Source organism: Panulirus ornatus, chromosome 11 (assembly GCF_036320965.1).
Source record: "Panulirus ornatus isolate Po-2019 chromosome 11, ASM3632096v1, whole genome shotgun sequence".
Taxonomy (NCBI): Eukaryota; Metazoa; Arthropoda; class Malacostraca; order Decapoda; family Palinuridae; genus Panulirus; species Panulirus ornatus.
In genome coordinates this window covers 58447224-58469935 of record NC_092234.1, presented here as the reverse complement: position 1 = coordinate 58469935, position 22712 = coordinate 58447224, and the positions used below count along the sequence as shown (strand labels likewise).

Sequence of the window (22712 nt, the reverse complement as noted above, 5' to 3'; positions counted from 1 at the left end):
TGGAAATGGAGAGCTTATAGACTTATGTGCTGAAAAAGGACTGGTGATTGGGAATACCTGGTTTAAAAAGAGAGATATACATAAGTATACATATGTAAGTAGGAGAGATGGCCAGAGAGCATTATTGGATTACATGTTAATTGATAGGTGTGTGAAAGAGAGACTTTTGGATGTTAATGTGCTGAGAGGTGCAACTGGAGGGATGTCTGATCATTATCTTGTGGAGGCAAAGGTGAAGATTTGTGGAGGTTTTCAGAAAAGAAGAGAGAATGTGTGGGTGAAAAGAGTGGTGAGAGTAAGTGAGCTTGGAAAGGAGACTTGTGTGAGGAAGTACCAAGAGAGACTGGATACAGAATGGAAAAAGGTGAGAACAAAGGAAGTAAGGGGAGTGGGGGAGGAATAGGATGTATTTAGGGAAGCAATGATGGCTTGCGCAAAAGATGCTTGTGGCATGAGAAGAGTGGGAGGTGGGCAGATTAGAAAGGGTAGTGAGTGGTGGGACGAAGTAATATTATTAGTGAAAGAGAAGATAGAGGCATTTGGACAATTTTTGCAGGGAAATAATGCAAATGAGTGGGAGATGTATAAAAGAAAGAGGCAGAAGGTCAAGAGAAAGGTGCAAGAGGTGAAAAAGAGGGCAAATGAGAGTTGGGGTGAGAGAGTATCATTAAATTTTAAGGAGAATAAAAAGATGTTTTGGAAGGAGGTAAATAAAGTGCGTAAGACAAAGGAACAAATGGGAATATCAGTGAAGGGGGCTAATGGGGAGGTGATAACGAGTAGTGGTGATGTGAGAAGGAGATGGAGTGAGTATTTTGAAGGTTTGTTGAATGTGTTTGATGATAGAATGGCAGATATAGGGTGTTTTGGTCGAGGTGTGCAAAGTGAAAGGGTTAGGGAGAATGATTTGGTAAACAGAGAAAAGGTAGTAAAAGCTTTGCAGAAGATGAAACAGGCAAGGCAGCAGGTTTGGATGGTATTGCAGTGGAATTTATTAAAAAAGGGGGTGACTGTATTGTTGACTGGTTGGTAAGGTTATTTAATGTATGTATGACTCATGGTGAGGTGCCTGAGGATTGGCGGAATGCGTGCATAGTGCCATTGTACAAAGGCAAAGGGGGTAAAAGCGAGTGCTCAAATTTCAGAGGTATAAGTTTGTTGAGTATTCCTGGGAAATTATATGGAAGGGTATTGATTGAGAGGGTGAAGGCATGTGCAGAGCATCAGATTGGGGAAGAGCAGTGTGGTTTCAGAAGTGGTAGAGGATGTGTGGATCAGGTGTTTGCTTTGAAGAATGTATGTGAGAAATACTTAGAAAAGCAAATGGATTTGTATGTAGCATTTATGGATCTGGAGAAGGCATATGATAGAGCTGATAGAGATGCTCTGTAGAAGGTATTAAGAATATATGGTGTGGAAGGCAAGTTGTGTATGTGTAGGAAGAGAAGAAAGTGATTGGTTCTCAGTGAATGTAGGTTTGCAGCAGGGGTGTGTGATGTCTCCATGGTTGTTTGATTTGTTTATGGATGGGGTTGTTAGGGAGATGAATGCAAGAGTTTTGGAAAGAGGGGCAAGTATGAAGTCTGTTGGGGATGAGAGAGCTTGGGAAGTGAGTCAGTTGTTGTTCGCTGATGATACAGCGCTGGTGGCTGATTCATGTGAGAAACTGCAGAAGCTGGTGACTGAGTTTGGTAAAGTGTGTGGAAGAAGAAAGTTAAGAGTAAATGTGAATAAGAGCAAGGTTATTAGGTACAGTAGGGTTGAGGGTCAAGTCAATTGGGAGGTGAGTTTGAATGGAGAAAAACTGGAGGAAGTGAAGTGTTTTAGATATCTGGGAGTGGATCTGTCAGCGGATGGAACCATGGAAGCGGAAGTGGATCATAGGGTGGGGGAGGGAGCGAAAATTTTGGGAGCCTTGAAAAATGTGTGGAAGTCGAGAACATTATCCCGGAAAGCAAAAATGGGTATGTTTGAAGGAATAGTAGTTCCAACAATGTTGTATGGTTGCGAGGCGTGGGCTATGGATAGAGTTGTGCGCAGGAGGATGGATGTGCTGGAAATGAGATGTTTGAGGACAATGTGTGGTGTGAGGTGGTTTGATCGAGTAAGTAACGTAAGGGTAAGAGAGATGTGTGGAAATAAAAAGAGCGTGGTTGAGAGAGCAGAAGAGGGTGTTTTGAAATGGTTTGGGCACATGGAGAGAATGAGTGAGGAAAGATTGACCAAGAGGATATATATGTCGGAGGTGAAGGGAACGAGGAGAAGAGGGAGACCAAATTGGAGGTGGAAAGATGGAGTGAAAAGGATTTTGTGTGATCGGGGCCTGAACATGCAGGAGGGTGAAAGGAGGGCAAGGAATAGAGTGAATTGGAGCGATTGTGGTATACAGGGGTTGACGTGCTGTCAGTGGATTGAATCAGGGCATGTGGAGCGTCCGGGGTGGGCCGTGGAGGGCTGTGTGGGTATGTATATTTGCGTGTGTGGACGTGTGTATGTACATGTGTATGGGGGGGGTTGGGCCATTTCTTTCGTCTGTTTCCTTGCGCTACCTCGCAAACGCGGGAGACAGCGACAAAGTATAAAAAAAAAAAAAAAAAAAAAATATGATTTTTATTATAGATATTCCAAGACCCCATTTTATGGAACTCCTCCAACTTTAAGGCTGTGATGCAAATTAGTTGAAACATTAAGCAGGAGCCTCTGCTAACAATGTGCTGGAGTTGACCTCTGTTAATGGCCTGTTAAGGATGAGACACTAAAGGCAAAGAAGCAGCACTAGTTATGGTGACTGTTGCAGTGGCCACCCCTTTGAGGGAGTTCTGGTTAGGAACAGGCATCAGAGATATAGGCAGAAAGATAGCGATGAATCAGAAGCAGGGAAAAAATGGTCTCCTTTGGAGTGAGAAGTTCCTTGATGAGATCACTCCCTTCCATCAACAGATGATACATCCTTGCTGAAGGTGACTTTTTACTTGCAGTGTAACTACAAGCAAGCTGAGTCAATAACACCTCCAAAATCCTCGAACTTGACAGTGAAGTTCTGTATTCAGCTGTCTTAATCTCATCTTCCATGGCCTTCCCTTACCTCTTGTACACCACAGTATAACAGGTCTCTCATATGCAGATGACCTCACAATTACATCACAACACTCTGACCCATGAATCAGAACTGTTGAACAGTATATCACACAATAAGATCATTTTCTTGCCCAAAACAGAATGTCTGCATTACCACAGAAATCCAGCATCAACCTTTTAACCGATGAAATCTACAAATTCATCCTACACTTTCCTGTCTCCCTAAATGATAAACCATTCCACTTAGCAAGACTCCAACCATATTGGCATCCCATAAAACACAAAACTAAGCCTCACCTGCTTGGATATCCACCCTGTCAAAAGTATGTATAACAAAGATGCAAACTACAAAAAACAGAAGAGTTAGAACAATCATCAGCTGCCTAGTAACCCCAAACGTTCACCACTTGCAAAACAAGACAAAAATCCTTCCAATACAATCCCATCTCAGTATGCTTGGCCAACCTTTCTTTTCAGCACCACTAGACCCTTTGTTTGCAAACCACTCCATAACTAACCATCATACCCCAAGTAGAAATAAAGAAAAGGAAGCAACCTCACTTTCCCCACAATTCATTTTCACAATTCCCTCCTCCTCTTCCCAAATAATATGGCAATACATTTACGCACCAAATGGCCTGACAAGCACTAACCATCTGTTCTTCCATCCTAGTCTGAAACACTGCCCCACCAGACATACACTCAACTGAAACTGTGCTTTGCAGACACACAAATTACTCTTTCTTTTCTGCATTCTGGACTCCACCCTTCCTGCCAACATTACTAACACTGTTTCAGTATGTCAAAACCAGTTACACCCCAGATTCAACTCCCCTTCGGAAGACACCAAACACTTACTCATCAGTTGCCCTTATTCACTGCACAGAGACATACTCATAACTTCATTAAACTTCATGACTTGCAATCCCTCCTAGAGGATGTAGCCAACCTCTTAAGTATCGTGGGAGCTCCATAAATGGGGCTCCTAGGGTAGAAAGTTAAGTAAGTTTTCACCTATTACTATCATACTTTACATGGGATTGGAAACAAGGTAGAAATTTTTATATGATAATAATTAAAGCTGGGATTTGTTAAGATATTTAGATTTATGTATTGGAAAAAGAAATCTCCACTGGTAAAAAAGCTATTTTTTTTTTTAGCTTGATATCAGTTGTCCTTGGCATAGTAGCTATCCAAAATCTGGAAAATTCCAAAATCTAGCAAATGCTTAACTCCAAGGTTGCTGGATTAGAAAAGTGAGATTGTAATGAAAAAATTCTACCCAGCATAAGTCATTTATAGGCCGTGCTTTACAATGTGGCTTGCCACCAAACATTTGAATGGAAGAGAATTCTGAAGTTAGAAATCATTTGGACTTGTGTAGTTTTGTTACTTATTTATTGTGTGTACAGTTTTCAATAAAAAGATTTTACTTATTTTCAGATTTTTGGTACGTGGTCGAGTAGAGACACACAAAAGGAATGTTCATAGCATTGGGACAGCTGATCAGCAACTGTGTAGTTATTGTGGCCGAACATTTGGTTCAAGTTATAACATGAAGAATCATCTTGCTAGAGAGCATGGCATTGGCCAGATTGAAGTGGTATAATGTTCTTCTTTTATATTCTGATGATGATCTGAGATAGATGCAATGCATGTCTGTTCATTGTTATAGGTGTCAGCCCCTATTTACAGTAGAATCGCACTGTTTTGCAGTTCAGGAGCAAGGTCATTGCATTAATATGAATTTTGGAAAAATTGACTTACGATGTCCCCTGCAACCAGCTACTGCAGATATTTAGAAATCACTGTTATCATGTTCTTTCCGTATTAGTTACTGGCCCAGGCTTTTTTCCAACTCACATTCTGTTGTGTTTCTGAGTTTTGTCCACTCTTACTATATTAAACTTGGTGCATTTAAGAGTTTCAGTTTTGTCAAGATGAGGACATTTATTAGAGGCTGTGAATCTCACCTACATATATAATGTATTTGCTTATGGATGGGGGGTTAGAGAGGTAAATGCAAGAGTTTTGGAGAGAGTATGCAATCTGTTGGGGATGAGGGGGCCTGGGAAGTGAGTCAGTTGTTGTTCACCGATTATACAGCTCTGGTGCCTGATTCAAGTGAGAAACTGCAGAAATTGATGACTGAGTTTGGAAAAGTGTGTGAAATGAGAAAGTTGAGAGTAAATGTGAATAAGAGCAAGGTTATTAGGTTCAGTAGGGTCGAGGGACAAGTTAATTGTGATATAAGTTTGAATTGAGAAAAATTGGAGGAAGTAAAGTGTTTTAGATATCTGGGAGTGGATTTAGCCGTGGATGGAACCATGGAAATGGAAGTGAGTCACAGGGTGGGGGAGGGGGCAAAGGTTCTGGGAGTGATGAAGAATATGTGGAAGGAGAGGATGTTATCTTGGAGAGCAAAAATGGGTATGTTTGACAGAATGTATAAATAGATAAATAAGATTGAGTGCAGAATGGAAAAAGGTGAGAGCAAATGACGTAAGGGGAGTGGAGAAGGAATGGGATGTATTTAGGGAAGCATTGATGGCTTGCGCAAAAGATGCTTGTGGCATGAGAAAGGTGGGGGGTGGGCAGATTAGAAAGGGTAGTGAGTGGTGGGATGAAGAAGTAAGATTGTTAGTGGAAGAGAAGAGAGAGGTATTGGGACGATTTTTGCAGGGAAGTAGTGTGAATAACCGGGAGATGTATAAAAGAAAGAGGCAGGAGGTCAAGAGAAAGGTGCAAGAGGTGAAAAGGAGGGCAAATGAGAGTTGAGAAGAGAGCATATCATTAAATTTTAGGGAGAATAAAAAAATTTCTCCCCTATTCCCAGGGATAGGGGAGAAAGAATACTTCCCGCGCATTCCTCACGTGTCATAAAAGGCGACTAAAGGGGACGGGAGCGGTGGGCTGGAAACCCTCCCCTCCTTGTATTTTAACTTTCTAAAAGGGGAAACAGAAGAAGGAGTCACGCAGGGAGTGCTAATCCTCCTCGAAGGCTCAGATTGGGGTGTCTAAATGTGTGTGGATGTAACCAAGATGAGAAAAAAGGAGAGATAGGTAGTATGTTTGAGGAAAGGAACCTGGATGTTTTGGCTCTGAGTGAAACGAAGCTCAAGGGTAAAGGGGAAGAGTGGTTTGGGAATGTCTTGGGAGTAAAGTCAGGGGTTAGTGAGAAGACAAGAGCAAGGGAAGGAGTAGCACTACTCCTGAAACAGGAGTGGTGGCAATATGTGATAAAGTGTAAGAAAGTAATCTCTAGATTGATATGGGTAAAACTGAAAGTGGATGGAGAGAGATGGGTGATAATTGGTGCATATGCACCTGGGCATGAGAAGAAAGATCATGAGAGGCAAGTGTTTTGGGAGCAACTGAGTGAGTGTGTTAGTAGTTTTGATGCACAAGACCGGGTTATAGTGATGGGTGATTTGAATGCAAAGGTGAGTAATGTGGCAGTTGAGGGAATAATTGGTGTACATGGGGTGTTCAGTGTTGTAAATGGAAATGGAGAGCTTATAGACTTATGTGCTGAAAAAGGACTGGTGATTGGGAATACCAGGTTTAAAAAGAGAGATATACATAAGTATACATATGTAAGTAGGAGAGATGGCCAGAGAGCATTATTGGATTACATGTTAATTGATAGGTGTGTGAAAGAGAGACTTTTGGATGTTAATGTGCTGAGAGGTGCAACTGGAGGGATGTCTGATCATTATCCTGTGGAGGCAAAGGTGAAGATTTGTGGAGGTTTTCAGAAAAGAAGAGAGAATGTGTGGGTGAAAAGAGTGGTGAGAGTAAGTGAGCTTGGAAAGGAGACTTGTGTGAGGAAGTACCAAGAGAGACTGGATACAGAATGGAAAAAGGTGAGAACAAAGGAAGTAAGGGGAGTGGGGGAGGAATAGGATGTATTTAGGGAAGCAATGATGGCTTGCGCAAAAGATGCTTGTGGCATGAGAAGAGTGGGAGGTGGGCAGATTAGAAAGGGTAGTGAGTGGTGGGACGAAGTAATATTATTAGTGAAAGAGAAGATAGAGGCATTTGGACAATTTTTGCAGGGAAATAATGCAAATGAGTGGGAGATGTATAAAAGAAAGAGGCAGAAGGTCAAGAGAAAGGTGCAAGAGGTGAAAAAGAGGGCAAATGAGAGTTGGGGTGAGAGAGTATCATTAAATTTTAAGGAGAATAAAAAGATGTTTTGGAAGGAGGTAAATAAAGTGCGTAAGACAAAGGAACAAATGGGAATATCAGTGAAGGGGGCTAATGGGGAGGTGATAACGAGTAGTGGTGATGTGAGAAGGAGATGGAGTGAGTATTTTGAAGGTTTGTTGAATGTGTTTGATGATAGAATGGCAGATATAGGGTGTTTTGGTCGAGGTGTGCAAAGTGAAAGGGTTAGGGAGAATGATTTGGTAAACAGAAAAGGTAGTAAAAGCTTTGCAGAAGATGAAACAGGCAAGGCAGCAGGTTTGGATGGTATTGCAGTGGAATTTATTAAAAAAGGGGGTGACTGTATTGTTGACTGGTTGGTAAGGTTATTTAATGTATGTATGACTCATGGTGAGGTGCCTGAGGATTGGCGGAATGCTTGCATAGTGCCATTGTACAAAGGCAAAGGGGATAAGAGTGAGTGCTCAAATTACAGAGGTATAAGTTTGTTGAGTATTCCTGGGAAATTATATGGAAGGGTATTGATTGAGAGGGTGAAGGCATGTGCAGAGCATCAGATTGGGGAAGAGCAGTGTGGTTTCAGAAGTGGTAGAGGATGTGTGGATCAGGTGTTTGCTTTGAAGAATGTATGTGAGAAATACTTAGAAAAGCAAATGGATTTGTATGTAGCATTTATGGATCTGGAGAAGGCATATGATAGAGCTGATAGAGATGCTCTGTAGAAGGTATTAAGAATATATGGTGTGGAAGGCAAGTTGTGTATGTGTAGGAAGAGAAGAAAGTGATTGGTTCTCAGTGAATGTAGGTTTGCAGCAGGGGTGTGTGATGTCTCCATGGTTGTTTGATTTGTTTATGGATGGGGTTGTTAGGGAGATGAATGCAAGAGTTTTGGAGAGAGGGGCAAGTATGCTGTCTATTGGGGATGAGAGGGCTTGGGAAGTGAGTCAGTTGTTGTTCACTGATGATACAGCGCTGGCGGCTGATTCGGATGAGAAACTGCAGAAGTCAGTGACTGAGTTTGGTAAAATGTGTGAAAGAAGAAAGTTAAGAAGTAAGAACAGTAAAAAGATAGGTTTCCATATATAACATTGTTTTTCATTCAGTCCATCTACTCTTTCAGGTAGTGTGTGAACTTTGTGGGGGAAAATTCTCAGATAGATCAAGCTTGCGAAACCACATGAAAAACATTCATGGAGAACGCAAATATGAATGTGAAACCTGTAGGAAAAAGTTTGCAACCCCTGGTATGCGTAACCATCACATAAATGAGATGCATAATAATACTTACAATTATGAATGCAACTTGTGTGGTGAACAGTTCCATGTTAGCTTCAAGTACAGGTACGTGCAGCATTCTTTTTATTTTTCAAAAGCTCAGGGTTTCTTCATGTTACTTCTGAAGGTGATCCACAACTCACAGGAAAATGTCCTTACTTTGTCATTTCAAAACAACCATCAGTTTGATTGATGGGGATTCACATCTCACTCTGGATATTTGGAGATATTCCTCAGTTCATCATTTATGGAACAGTCCTCAGTTTGCTTTGTGGGGTAATCCTCAACTCCCCTTATATCTAACTTAGAGAAAAAAAATTTAACTTGACATTTTAAGGACTATACTTCTTTTGTTTTTTTGAGATTTTTTTGGACAAACTTAAGGTTTTCTCTTGAGAGGCATTGATTTCTGTTGACAAATCTCTCTGGCTCTTGATCAGAAACATCTCCAGTAACTTATGTAATTCAATCAATCCTCCTTTGCTTTGACCTGATCACTTCTTTGCTAACAATCCAACTGATGAAGCTACACTTTTTGGTACCTAATTTCCCTCTAATTCAACTTTGGATAATTCTTCCTCCAAGTCTCCTCCCTCATTTCCTCCCGCTGAACCAATGCCATCTCTATTTTCCTCAAGCAGGGTCTTCCAAGTGCTCCTCCCTCAACCCAAGGTGGACAAGGCACATGGCCCAGATGGCATACCTCCTTGGGTCCTTAAGGAATATGCCTATGAACTAACTTTGACACTTGCTTGCCTTTATTGCTGTGATGGAGCCTTCCCCTTAGAAAGGAGACCATTCTAACCCCTCCAACTTTGGCTTCATTGCTCTCATGTCTGCAATATGCAAAGTTCAACTCTCAGAGAATTTAATGAAACTTTTGTCATGACCCTCGACATCTCCAAAGCATTTGACAGAGTGTGGCAAAGGTCTGCTTGTTAAACATTTTTCCTTCAGTTTTTCTGCTTTTCCTTCTTGCTGTAGCCCTACAGCATAGCTTCTTTTTTGGCTGTGCCATTGCTGTAACTGTTGATGGAGTGACTTCTTCCTCTTATCCTAACAGCAGTGGTATTCCTCAAGGATTTCTCTATTGCCACCACTCTGTCTTTTCTCCACAATTGATATTCTCCTATATACTTCAATCTTATTTACTCTATTGCTGGTGAATTCACTTTACTTTCATCATCTCATTTTCCCTCCCCCTCATTCTAATAATTCCCTTGTTCACATTGATTAAATTTCTTCTCTCAGTTCAGACTTGTGAAGCATATCAGAACGGGGAAGTAGTAACCTGGTTATATTCAATAGTGCTATAAAGCATTTTTTTGTGTCTTTATGAATATCATTTGTTTCCTCCTGTTCAATTTCATAACACCACAGTTCAACCCTGTAATATCAAAAACATAGGCGGAACTATATCTACCACTCTTTTCTGGAAACCCCACAAAGCCAGCATCACAAACTGTGCTTCCTAAAACCCAAAGATGCTGTATAGGTGGCTTATTTACTTTCCTTGTGTGTTGCTGTTCCATTTCCATATTTACATGGGTTTTATATGCCCTTGAATGGAGCATAGATCATGTTTCTGGGCCGGTTCTTCATCCTCCTCCTCCTCATCTGTGTGGATGGAATTAAAACTCTTTGATCTCATCAATTATTCTTCCTTCTCATTAATTCACCATATCCCTGGGGATAGGGGAGAAATAATACTTCCCACATATTCCCTGCATATCGTAGAAGTTGACTAAAGGGGGCAGGAGCAGGAGGCTGGAAACCCTCCCTTCCTTGTATTTCAATTTCTAAAGGGGGAAACAGAAGAAGGAGTCAAATGGGGAGTGCTCATTCTCCTCATTGGCTCAGACTGAGGTGTCTGAATGTGTGTAGATGTAACCTAGATGAGAAGAAAGGAGAGATAGATAGTATGTTTGAGGAAAGAAATTTGGATGTCCTGGCTCTGAGTGAAATGAAGCTCAAGGGTAAAGGAGAAGAATGGTTTGGAAAAGTCTTGGGAGTAAAGTCACGGTTTGATGTGAAGACAAGAACTAAGGAAAGGGTAGCAATACTCCTGAAGCAGGAGTTGTGGGAGGTGTGATAGAGTGTGAGAAAGTAAGTTGTAGATTGATGTGGGTAAAACTGAAAGTGGATGGAGAGAGATGGGTGATTATTGGTACCTATGCACCTGGTCATGAGAGGCAAATGTTTTGGGAGCAACTGAGTGAGTGTGTCAGCAGCTTTGGTGCATGAGACCGGGTTTTGATGGTGGGTGATTTAAATGGGAAGGTGAGTAATATGGCATTTGAGGGTATAAGTGGTGTACATGGGGTATTCAGTGTTATGAATGGAAATGGTGAAGAGCTTATGGGTATATATGCTGAAACAGATTGGTAATTGGAAATATCTGGTTTAAGAGAGATATACATAAGTATATGTGTGTGAGTAGGAGAGATGGTCAAAGGGCATTATTGGATTATGTGTTAATCGAGAGTTGTATAAAAGAGACTTTTGGATGTTAATGTTCTGAGAGGGGCAGCTGGAGGGATATCTGACCACTGTCTTGTTGAGGTGAAGGTGAAGATTTGTAGGGGTTTTCACAAAAGAAGAGAGAATATTGGGGAGCAGAGAGTGGTGAGAGTAAGTGAGCTTGTAAAGGACACTTGTGTGAGGAAGTAACAGGAGAGATTGAGTGTAGAATGGCAAAAGGTGAGAGCAAATGATGTGAGGGGAGTTGATGAGGAATGGGATGTATTTAGGGAAGCAGTGATGGCATGTGCAAAAGACTCATGTGGCATAAGAAAGATGGTAGGTGGGCAGATTAGAAAGTGTAGTAAGTGGTAGGATGAAGAAGTAAAGTTGTTAGTGAAAGTAAAGAGAGAGGTTTTGGATGATCCTTACAAGGAAGGAGTGCAAATGACTGGGAGATGTATGAATAAAGCAGCAGGAGGTCAAGAGAAAGGTGCAGTGGTTGAAAAAGAGGGCATTTAAAGCACCCATCACCAATACCCGGTCTCGTCCATCAAAGCTGCTAACACTCACTCAGCTGCTCTCAAAACACTTGCCTCTCATGATCTTTCTTCTCATGACCAGGTGCATAAACACCCATCTCTCCCCATCCACTTTCAGTTTTACCCACATCAATCTAGAATTTACTTTCTTACACTCTGTCACCTACTTCCACAACTCCTGCTTCAGGAGTAGTGCTACTCCTTCCTGAGTTCTTGTCCTCTCACTCATCTCTGACTTTACTCCCAAGACTTTCCCAAACCACTCTTTCCCTTTACCCTTGAGCTTTGTTTGATTCAGAGCCAGAATATCCAGGTTTCTTTCCTCAAATAAACTACCTATCTCTCCTTTCTTCTCATCTTGGTTACATCCACACACATTCAGACACCCCAATCTGAGCCTTCGAGGAGGATGTGCACTCCCTGCTTGACTCCTTGTGTCTCCCCTTTTAGAAATTTAGATACAAGGAGGGGAGGGTTTCCAGCCCTCCCACTCTCTCCCCCTTTAGTCGCCTTTTACGACAAACGGGGAATACAAGGGAAGTATTCTTTCTCCCCATCCCCATGCAGATAAACCACAAAAGAACAAGTGATTCAGGAATATATTGGCAGCCACAAAGATATCGATATATCAAGATGTGAGCACTTCCATGATAATTCACATCTTCAGGGATTTAAAGACTGTGAAAAAGGGTTGGTTTTATAGACATATGTTTACTTTTTATCTTCATTATAGTACATTAGAAATGGCTACACAATAATGTATCTCTATGGTAATAAACTATAAACTTTTGTCTTCATTATGCTTGAAAACCTGAATCAATATATCTTTTCACCTTTTTAAAGACTATTTTAATTTGCCTATCTTATTATTGGAGTTTCTAGACTCCATCTGTATGGGGTTACACTGCGAGTGGAAAGTCATCTACAGTGAGACTGTGTCATCGTCAGTGGACTAAAGGGAGTATGATCTTATCAGAGAGCTTCTCATTTCAAAGGAGTTCATCATTTTTTTGCTGCTGATTGTAACACAGCATTGAAGCTACAGAAAGGGGGTCTTTAGGTTACATATCAATAATATCATATTATTCATAGTAAAGAAAACATACTTTCTGCATATTCTACCTAGATGATAAAATTCTTGTAGATTTGTCTTTGTGTTGAATCCTATCTTATCTAGGTAAATTCATGTACAGTAGTGTTGTTTACTTTATGTTACATTTTATTGTCAAAAGGTACCACATGAGGAAAATGCATAACACTCTTCAGTACGCTTGTGATGATTGTGGACGAACATTTATCATGCGCAGTGACCTTTATCGACATGTTCGAGGGGTACACATGGGAATCCGAGATCCTAAACGTTATCCTTGCAAAGTGTGCAGCCGACTTTTCCCTAGCAAGTATAAGGTAAGAACTCTTGAAGCATAAACAGGGATATTTAAAGAGAAATTAAGTTCCCTTAGTCGTACAATATTTCTATCTTCAAAATGTTTGAGTTATATTGGAATTGACATATCACATTTCTTTTGCAGAGGTCCCTTGCCTACACCGCTGTTTTCAACTGTGGTTTTAAGTATCCATGTGCAAGATAATACTTACTATCTTACCAACCTTGGCATACAGTTTTGAGTAACTGAGGTATTTTTTCTGCCTTAAGAGCAAGTATTGCAGTTACCAGAAGCTTTTTCTTTTCCAGGCTGCTATCTACCTTATAAATGCAAGTACATGTTACAGACCTTTCCAAACAATTTAATGTATTCTTCAGGAAAAACTGTATACTTTATTTGTTTTATAGATACATGATTATTTAATATATTCAAGGAGAATAATTGGAATTATTAAAAATAAAAGTAAGTCGGTCTCCACCACTTATGGTAGAAAAAAACAATTATGATGAAATATCATATCCTGCTTTCTTTTATATATTCCTTTCTAACCTGCCCACCTACCACATTTTGCATGCCATATATTTATATTTATTTATTGTACTTAATCACTGTTTCACGCATCAGCGAGGTAGTGCAAGGAAACAGATGAAGAATGGTGTATATACATAAATTTCCATACACGCATATATACATATCAGTGTATACATACATATACATACACAGACCATATACATATATACACATGTACATATTCATACTTGCTTTCCTCCATCCAGCGGGGTAGCGCCAGGAAAAGACAAAAAGGCCACACTCATTCACACTCAGTTTCTAGCTTTTATGTGTAATGCACCGAAACCACAGCTCCCTTTCCACATCCAGGCCCCACACACCTTTCCATGGTTTACCCCAGATGCTTCACATGCCCTGGTTCAATCCATTGACAGCACGTCGACCCCGGTATACCACATCGTTCCAATTCACTCTATTCCTTGCATGCCTTTCACCCTCCTGCATGTTCAGGCCACGATCACTCAAAATCTTTTTCACTCCATCTTTCCACCTCCAATTTGGTCTCCCACTTCTCATTCCTTCCACCTCTGACTCATATATCCTCTTTGTCAATCTTTCCTCACTCATTCTCTATATGTGACCAAACCATTTCAAAATACCCTCTTCTGCTCTCTCAACCACACTCTTTTTATTACCACACATTCTCTTACCCTTTCATTACTTACTCGATCAAACCTCCTCACACCACATACTGTCTTCAAACATCTCATTTCCAGGACACCCACCACCCTCCGCACAACTCTATCTATAGCCCATGCCTCGCAACCATATAACATTGTTGGAACCACTATTCCTTCAAACATACCCATTTTTGCTTTCCAAGATAACGTTCTTGACTTCCACACATTTTTCAATGCTCCCAGAACTTTCGCCCCCTCCCCCACCCTATGATTCACTTCCGCTTTCATGGTTCCATCTGCTGCCAAATCCACTCCCAGGTATCTAAAACACTTCACTTCCTCCAGTTTTTCTTCATTCAAAATTACCTCCCAATTGACTTGTCCCTCAACCCTACTGTACCTAATAACCTTGCTCTTATTCATATTTACTCTCAGCTTTCTTCATTCATACACTTTACCAGCTGCCCATGCCATCTCAGCTAACATAAAAAATAGAATAATAATGGTAATGTGAAAGTGTCAGGTATTAAAAGATTTTCTCCAGCAACAGATCAGGGAGCAGATCCCAGTTACTATATACCTGATATGGATCCAAACCTTTTTCTTCTACCACTGTCCTTCCAACATCATTTGTTTCTCGTCTCATCTGTTTGTCTGTCTATCTCCAGGTGTACCATTCCAGGCTGACAATGTATGTGACAAGACTAACCAGTCTTCTTATCTTAGTGTTAAAGTCACTCCATTGTACTTTTCAATGATATACAGGTTCCATAGGTTAAAATCAAAAGCTCAAGGTGGCATCACAGTAGCTTCTCTTGCATCAGTTTCTTGATTTAAGTTCCTGAGAATGAAATTAAGAAGCCAATTAATTTGTTTTCATCAACAAGAATAAGCAAGATAGTGCTGACTCTGCCATTGTCAAAGAAGGAACCTTATATATTTTATGAGGCATTCTTCTGACTGGTGAGTTTACGCCAGAATGAATGCTATGAAGGCCGTAGTGAAATTGCATCTGCTGCAAACAACTAATGAATAATTCCATTCTGCCTTTCATGGTGTGGTGGCCAGAAAAGTAGGGAATAATGGTGGTGAAGGAAGGTGTGGTGGCCAGGTAGGTAGGTCACAGTGATGGTAAGGGAGGGTGTGGTAGTGAGGGAGGGAAGGATTGGTGGTGGTGGCGAAGAATGTGTTGGCCAAAGTGGGAGGGTGTGTTGGTGATGATGGGGGGAAGTAAGTGTATGCTGTTTAGCATAAGTCTGAGTTCAGAGGTCAATAGCTTGCTTCCACAGGAGTGAACAGATGAGCTGAATTTGCTAATAATTAAAAAAAATATTTTACCTTTGTTTTCTGCTGTTCATGCAAAAGATAGTAAAAGATAGTGGTTACACATATATAATAGCCAAGTGAATATAGAATTTTTTAATCAGGTTCAGTATTTCATTAATTATTGTTCAATTCATATCTCAGAATGTAAAAATATATATACTTTGAAATCTTCAGAAAATATATTTTGTAAACTAATTATGTGCAACTAATGTTATCACTCCTCCATAACAGGTAAAGCGACATATGAGCAGCCATGGGTTCCTAGCATCAAAAGTTGACAAAAATATTTTAGAACAGCATGTTACCAGTGATGAAGTTCCTGATGCTCCACAAGAACAAGGCGAATCAGGCATAAGCTCAAGTGTAACTGAGGCAACCACAGACAACAGTGATGGGACAAGCATTGATGTCCATCAGCTTCCTGTTTCAGATATCTATTCTGTTAGTATTTCTCTAGCTGTGATGCTTTCATGTTATCTTGATAATTAGGTACACATTTCATGGGGGGGTGAAAAAAATTACTAGGCTGTTGTGTAGAAAGACATACTTGTTTCTGCTAATTCCTGGTATTTAGGAATGATTTTTCCATGAGTATGTGATATTTCCCACACTTGTGAGGAAATGTTGTAAGCAACTACCAAATTAACACCGCATGTGTTTACCTCTTTCACATACATGCCCATATGTAGATTAGTTGTCAAATGTTCTGTCTTTTAACCTTCAAATGATGGACTACATAAGTTGAAATTTGCAGAATAACATGGTACCTTATAAGAAAATGAAGATATAGATAGCAGTTGAGGGAATAATTGGTGTAAATGGGGTGTTCAGTGTTGTAAATGGAAATGATGAAGAGCTTGTAGATTTGTGTGCCAAAAAAGGACTGGTGATTGGGAATACCTGTTTAAAAAAGAGTTATACATAAGTGTATGTATGTAAGAAGGAGAGATGAGCAGACAGTGTCATTGGATTACGTGTTAATTGATAGGCGCGTGAAAGAGAGACTTTGGATGTTAATGTGCTGAGAGGTGCAACTGGAGGGATATCTGATCATTATCTTGTGGAGGCAAAGTTGAAGATTTGTAGAGGTTTACAGAAAAGAGGAGAGAATGTTGGGGTGAAGTGAGGAAGTACCAGGAGAGACTGAGTGCTGAATGGAAAAAGGTGAGAGCAAATGACGTAAGGGGAGTGGGGGAGGAATGGGATGTATTTAGGGAATCAGTGACGGATCGCGCAAAAGATGCTTGTGGGATGAGAAAGGTGGGAGGTGGGCAGATTAGAAAGGGTAGTGAGTGGTGGGATGAAGAAGTAAGATTATTAGTGAAAGAGAAGAGAGAGGCATTTGGACGATTTTTGCAGGGAAATAGTGCAAATGACTGCAAGATGTATAAAAGAAAGAGGCAGGAGGTCAAGAGAGAGGTGCAAGAGGTGAAAAAGAGGGCAAATGAGGTGAAAAAGAGGGCAAATGAGAGTTGGGGTGGGAGAGTATCATTAAATTTTAGGGAGGATAAAAAGATGTTTTGGAAGGAGGTAAATAAAATGCATAAGACAAGAGAACAAATGGGAACATAGGTGAAGGGGGTTAATGGGGAGGTAATAACAAGTATAGATGTGAGAAGGAGATGGAGTGAGTATTTTGAAGGTTTATTGAATGTGTTAGATGATAGAGTGGCAGATATAGGGTGTTTTGGTCGAGGTGGTGTGCGAAGTGAGAGGGTCAGGGAGAATGGTTTGGTAAACAGAGAAGAGGTAGTGAAAGCTTTGCAGAAGATGAAAGCTGGCAAGGCAGTGGGTTTGGATGGTATTGCAGTGGAATTTATTGAAAAAGGGGGTGACTGTGTGGTTGACTGGTTGGTGAGCATATTCAATGTATATATGGCTCATGGTGAAATACCTGAGGATTGGCAGAATGCATGCATAGTGCCATTGTACAAAGGCAAAGGGGATGATGGTGAATGTTCACAATGCACCAAAACCAAACCCCCCGTCTACAGCCATGCCCCAGATACCTTTCCATGGTTTCCATCAGCCACTTCATGTGCTTTGGTATGGTTCATATACATCATGTTGTCCCCTCTATACCACATCATTCTAATTCACTCTGCCCTAAGCATGCTTTTCATGTATCTGTATATTTGGGCCATGATCACTCAAGATCTTTTTCACTCCATCCTTCCATCTCCAAATTGGTGTCCCCCTTCTCTGTGTCCCCACACTTGTGACATATATAATCTGTGTCAGCCTCTCCTCATTCATGCTCTCCATATGTCCAGGCCATTACAGCATACCTTCTTTAGCTCTTTGAACCACTGTTCTTAGTACCAAACTTCTCTCTTACCCTCTTATGACTTACTCATTCAAAACACCGTATGCCACATTTTGTCCTCATATATTTCATCTATCTATCTGTCTACATCTCTGATGCGCTTTCCTTCCAGGAACTCCCATCAAAGGGATGGCCACAGCAAAAGAGTCTCCACTTAAATCTGTCCTTACATGCCTCCCTCACATATGCCATTCCATGTATTCTTGTACTACTTCTCTCCACCCAGTACTCCCCTGCACAGGTGGTCTTCCTCTCACACTAACCCCTTTTATTGTACTATCATACACTCGTCTTGTATACTACCCATCTTGCATTCTTTCTGTATGCCCAAACCACATCAAAAGTGTTACATTTCACCTCCTCTACCACTCCGTAATTCACTCCATTTGCATTCTATGCCCTGCCAAATCTCTCATGCACCCCCTCATTTCTTCATTCCATCTGGTCATATCATATGCTTCTTTCAAATATCTTATTTCTACAGCCTGGATTCTTGATCCCTGTGACTATTCCATGTCCATGTTTTGGTTAAATAAGTCAGGTTCAGGAGGACTTTTATGTCCCTTAATCCTTTTTTCACTTCCATATATACCTCTGTCTTTCATTATTCTGTTAAGAGATCCAAAGACTCTTCTTCCATGTACTATTGTCTCCTTTATCTCTCATTTCCTATCACCAAACTTACCCAAGATAACTCCCAAATACTTAAATTCTGTCACCTCCTCCAGTCATTAGGGCTTGGTAAAATCTATACTCTCTCTCTCTATCTATATCTCTGATGCCTGTTACCTTCTGGAACTCCCTCAGTGGGGTGGCCACAGCAATGGAGTCTCCATGACTAGTGAACACCAGTGCCACTTCTTAGCCTTTAGTGCCTCACCTGTAACAGGCCACTGGCAGAGGGCTAGTCTATCACAGTGTTTGCAGAGGCTTCTACCTAATGTTCATACTGACTACCTCTACCAAATGTTCCTACCTAATGTTTCTACAGATATATAATTTCACTCTGTTTCCTTTCAGACACCTATACTCTACTTTTCTTGTATTACCTTCAGTCGTCTATGCTTACATGTGATAAATCACACTTATAACCTTCTGCAACTCCTCTTCACTCTCAGTAAAGAACATAGTATCATCCACAAACATGCTTATCATCAGCCATTATACCTAACCACCACACTCCATCTCTTCACCCCCTTTCCCTAGCTTTGCTTTCATCTCACTTATTACTTCATCCATATGTATGTTAAAAAGCCAGTGACATCATATAGCCCTGTCTCATGCCCACATGGATACTGAAACTTTTACCCAACTCTCTATCCACACTTACACATGCATTTGCACCTCTATGGAAGGATTTCATAACATCCAACAGTTGTCCCCCTATCCCATATATTCTTAACACATGCCATGAAGTATTCCATTCCACTCTGTCATATGCTTTCTCCAGAGCCATAAAAGCTGCATACAGCTTCTTACCTTTCACTAGATACTTTTCCACAGTCATTCTCATCACAAAAATCTTATCCACACATCCTTTGCCTTTCCTAAAACCCCCTTGCTCCTCACTTATTCTTCATTCAGTCACTTCCATCACTCTTGCAAGCACTCCTCTTGGTATACTTGCCAGACTTATTCCCCTGTAATTGCTACAAACATCCTTCATATCTGTTCCTTTTAATAAAGTAAGGATACTAGTGTTCACCTAATCCTTTGGTACAACTTTTTGTCTCCATGGTGAATTACATCAAATGCACTTGCTTTATTGCACTCTCCTACATACTTCAACATTTCAGTTGAAGTCCCATCCACTCCGAGTTGCCTTTCCTACCTTCAACCGTATCATTGCATAGGCCCCTGCTCCTGTATTATTTTCCTTCCATCCTCTATACCCATGCATAGAACAACTGCTACCTCACCTTCTCCCACATACATCAGATGTGTGTGAGAAATACTTACAAGAGAAAAAGGAGGAGTTGTGCTTCCTGTTTATAAAGAGAAAAAAGAGGATTTGTGTATGGCATTTATAAATCTGGAGAAAGCATACAACAGAGTTGATGGAGATGCATCATAGAAGGTCACACAAATATATGGTGTGGGAAGAAAGTTATAGAAGCAGTGAAAAGTTTGTGTGAGAAGAAAGTTATAGAAACTGAAAAGTTTTTATCAAAATTGTAAGGCTTATGTGCAAGTAGGTAGAAGTGATTGAGTGTTCCAAAAGAAGGTGGGTCTACAGCAAGGGGTGTGTGATGCCAACATGACTGTTAATTTGTTTATGGATCAGGTGGTAAGGAAAGTAAAGGTAAGGATCTTGGAGGGAAGAGCAACTAAGCAGTCTGTGAGGGGGTAAGGAGGCTTGAGAAGTGAGTCTGTTGTTGTTTGCTGATGACGAAGCACTGGTGGCAGATTCAAGTGACAAACAGCAGATGATGTCTGAGTTTGGGAGACTGTGTGAAAGAAGGAAGATGAGAGTAGATGTGAATAAAGGCAGGGTTATTAGGTTTAGCAGTGAATAGTAAAAGTTTATTTGGAGTGTGAATTTGAAAGGAGAGAACTTGGAGGAGGTGGAATGTTTTATGTACGTGGGAGTGGATATGGCAGCAAATGTAACCGTGGGAGCTGGTGAGACATAGGTTAATTTTAAGCCCTTTATTATTCCAAAACTAATAAAAGCATGATTTATTTTAATCTGTTAACTGTATTGATTTATCCATTTGATTGGTACTGAATTTTCTTTTCTGTTTTACAAGGGACCTCATATCACAACACTTACACCAGAGATACTCCAGAGTGGTGTGGGACCTGACATGGTGTCAACAGAGACTGTGGTTGTTGGCTCAATGTCAGGTGTTGTTGTCTCCGCATCATCGATTACAGATGGCATCACAGCTGAGCTCCAGCCTCCTACTCAGGATCACCACCACCATCAAGAACATCACCAGCAACAAAACCAACATCCAGAGCAACATCATCAGCACCAATCAGACAATGATTCACAGTTTCGCAGAGGAAATTCCTTAATGCATCAGTCACTAACTTCTTCCATTATTCCTGTGCAACAGATGATTGTGATCCAAGACTCTGTTTCTGTACCAGGGCATACTGAGTTTTCTGTTCCACCCCCAACAGGGCAAGTAATCTCTGTGCCTCAGTCAACAAGCCAAGTAATATCTGTTCCACCAGTATCAAGCCAAGTAATATCTGTTCCTCAGTCAAACAGTCAGGTTATATCTGTTCCCACAGTAAGCAATCAGGTCATTTCAGGCACTATTCATACACCTCAGGCTGCTTTTGCTGTACCTGTGCCTCAGCATGCAAATCAGGTCAGCAGTGAGCAAAAACTTTCAACAATTCACTATCAGTATTTTCCATCCTAACACATGTTATCTTAGTAAGAATATCATATACCTAATAAAGATAGAAGATATGTTTAGTGTTCAGTTCCCTACATATGATGAACTCTATTCTATATACCTTTATCTCTGATGCCTGTTCCCATTTAGAACTCCTTCAAGGTGGTGGCCACAGCTATAGTTGCCATAACTTGTGAACTTAAGTGCCACTTCTTAGCTTTTGGTGCCTCACCCTTAACAGGCAACTGGCATAGGGCAGCTCTAACACAGAGTTTGCAGTCATGTACCTACTGACCTAATCTACCTGTCTATCTATCCATGTCTGTGACTACTACCTAATGTTGCTGCCTAGTATCTCTACCTTATGTATCTGCCTAATGCTCCTTCACAAGTGTTTCAATCTACTACTTCTATCTATTGCTCCTACCATTTTGCCAAACAGCAGGGCTGGTGCACAAGAAATTCTAGAGTTACAAAGAATGAGCTGTGTGAGTTAACTGTTGTCAAGTGTTATGTATGGCAAGGAGAGATTATATGTTTGTGGACAGAATGCCTGTTGTCTATGTTTGGGTGAGGCAGAAAGAAAAGACAGTTACCTGTGTCAGAGGATTGCAACTTGACAACCACTGTTCTGGCTCATTATGTGGCTGTCGCTAACCAGTATGTAATGGTAATGTGTCTACCTGGTCATTGGCTGCCTTCCAACTACTACCCATATTGAAGCCTCTTGATTGTTATTTTAGACTAAATCATGGCCAAGTCTACTACCAAATGGAAATTAAGAAATGTTGGGAGTTTTTTCTCACCTATGGACAGAAGCCTGTATCTGAGACAGCACTTCTTCAATGAGGGGTTAAAACAATTTTGCATGTTACAACAGAGTGTATACATAAGGAATCACCCGCTTTAACCATCATAAACTGCATGAGGCCAGAGAATGCATTCAGTCACTTCCATCACTCTATCAATTAATATTCTTACATACACATTTCCTAGTGTACTAAACAGACTTATTCCCTTATAATCGCTACATACATCTGTAGCACCTTTTCCTTTGAATAAGGGAACAATAATAGCTCTCACCCAATCCTCAGCCACAACCTTCTGTTTCCATGCTAAATTTAATTTAAGATGCATCCACTCTATCACAGTTTCTCCTCCATACTTCAGCATTTCAGCTGTAATCCCATCCACTCCAGGTTCCCTTCCTATCTTCAGCCTCATTATTGCCCTTCTTACCTCCCTTTCTGCTTTAGACTCTTGCACTTGTATCCTCTTCCTTCCATCCTCCAAACCCATGCATGTAACAACTGCTGCCTCCCCTTCTCCCACATTCATTAGTTCTTCAAAATACTCTTTCCATCTTCCTTTCACTTCCTTCTTTTGATTCAGGAACTCCTCTTCCTACTTCTCATATTAACATTTCCAATCATACATCCACCTCTTTCCTTTTTCACCTCCTTCCAGTATAGTTTCTTATTATCCTAAAACTTTTCACTCAACTTCCTTCCAAAATCTTCTTCTCTTTGTTTGTTTTCCTCACTTCATCATTACCTATTATCACTTGCCCCTTTCACTGACGTTCCCATTTGTTCTCTTGTCTT

At 40.7% G+C, this 22712-nt stretch overlaps 1 protein-coding gene across 9 annotated transcripts in view; it reads left to right on the top strand.

Annotated features, from left to right (window-relative positions):
- LOC139751571 (uncharacterized) overlaps positions 1-21182 on the top strand; it is a 51401-nt gene extending 30219 nt beyond the window's left edge. For all 9 annotated transcript variants that reach the window (XM_071667152.1, XM_071667153.1, XM_071667145.1 and 6 more), the window contains 5 exons: positions 4522-4681; positions 8369-8589; positions 12758-12932; positions 15661-15870; positions 20506-21182. In XM_071667152.1, coding sequence (XP_071523253.1) covers positions 4522-4681; positions 8369-8589; positions 12758-12932; positions 15661-15870; positions 20506-21132 — 1393 coding nt within the window. In that variant the 3' untranslated portion in view covers positions 21133-21182. The remainder of the gene's footprint in view (positions 1-4521; positions 4682-8368; positions 8590-12757; positions 12933-15660; positions 15871-20505) is intronic.
- Positions 21183-22712: the final 1530 nt, after the last annotated feature.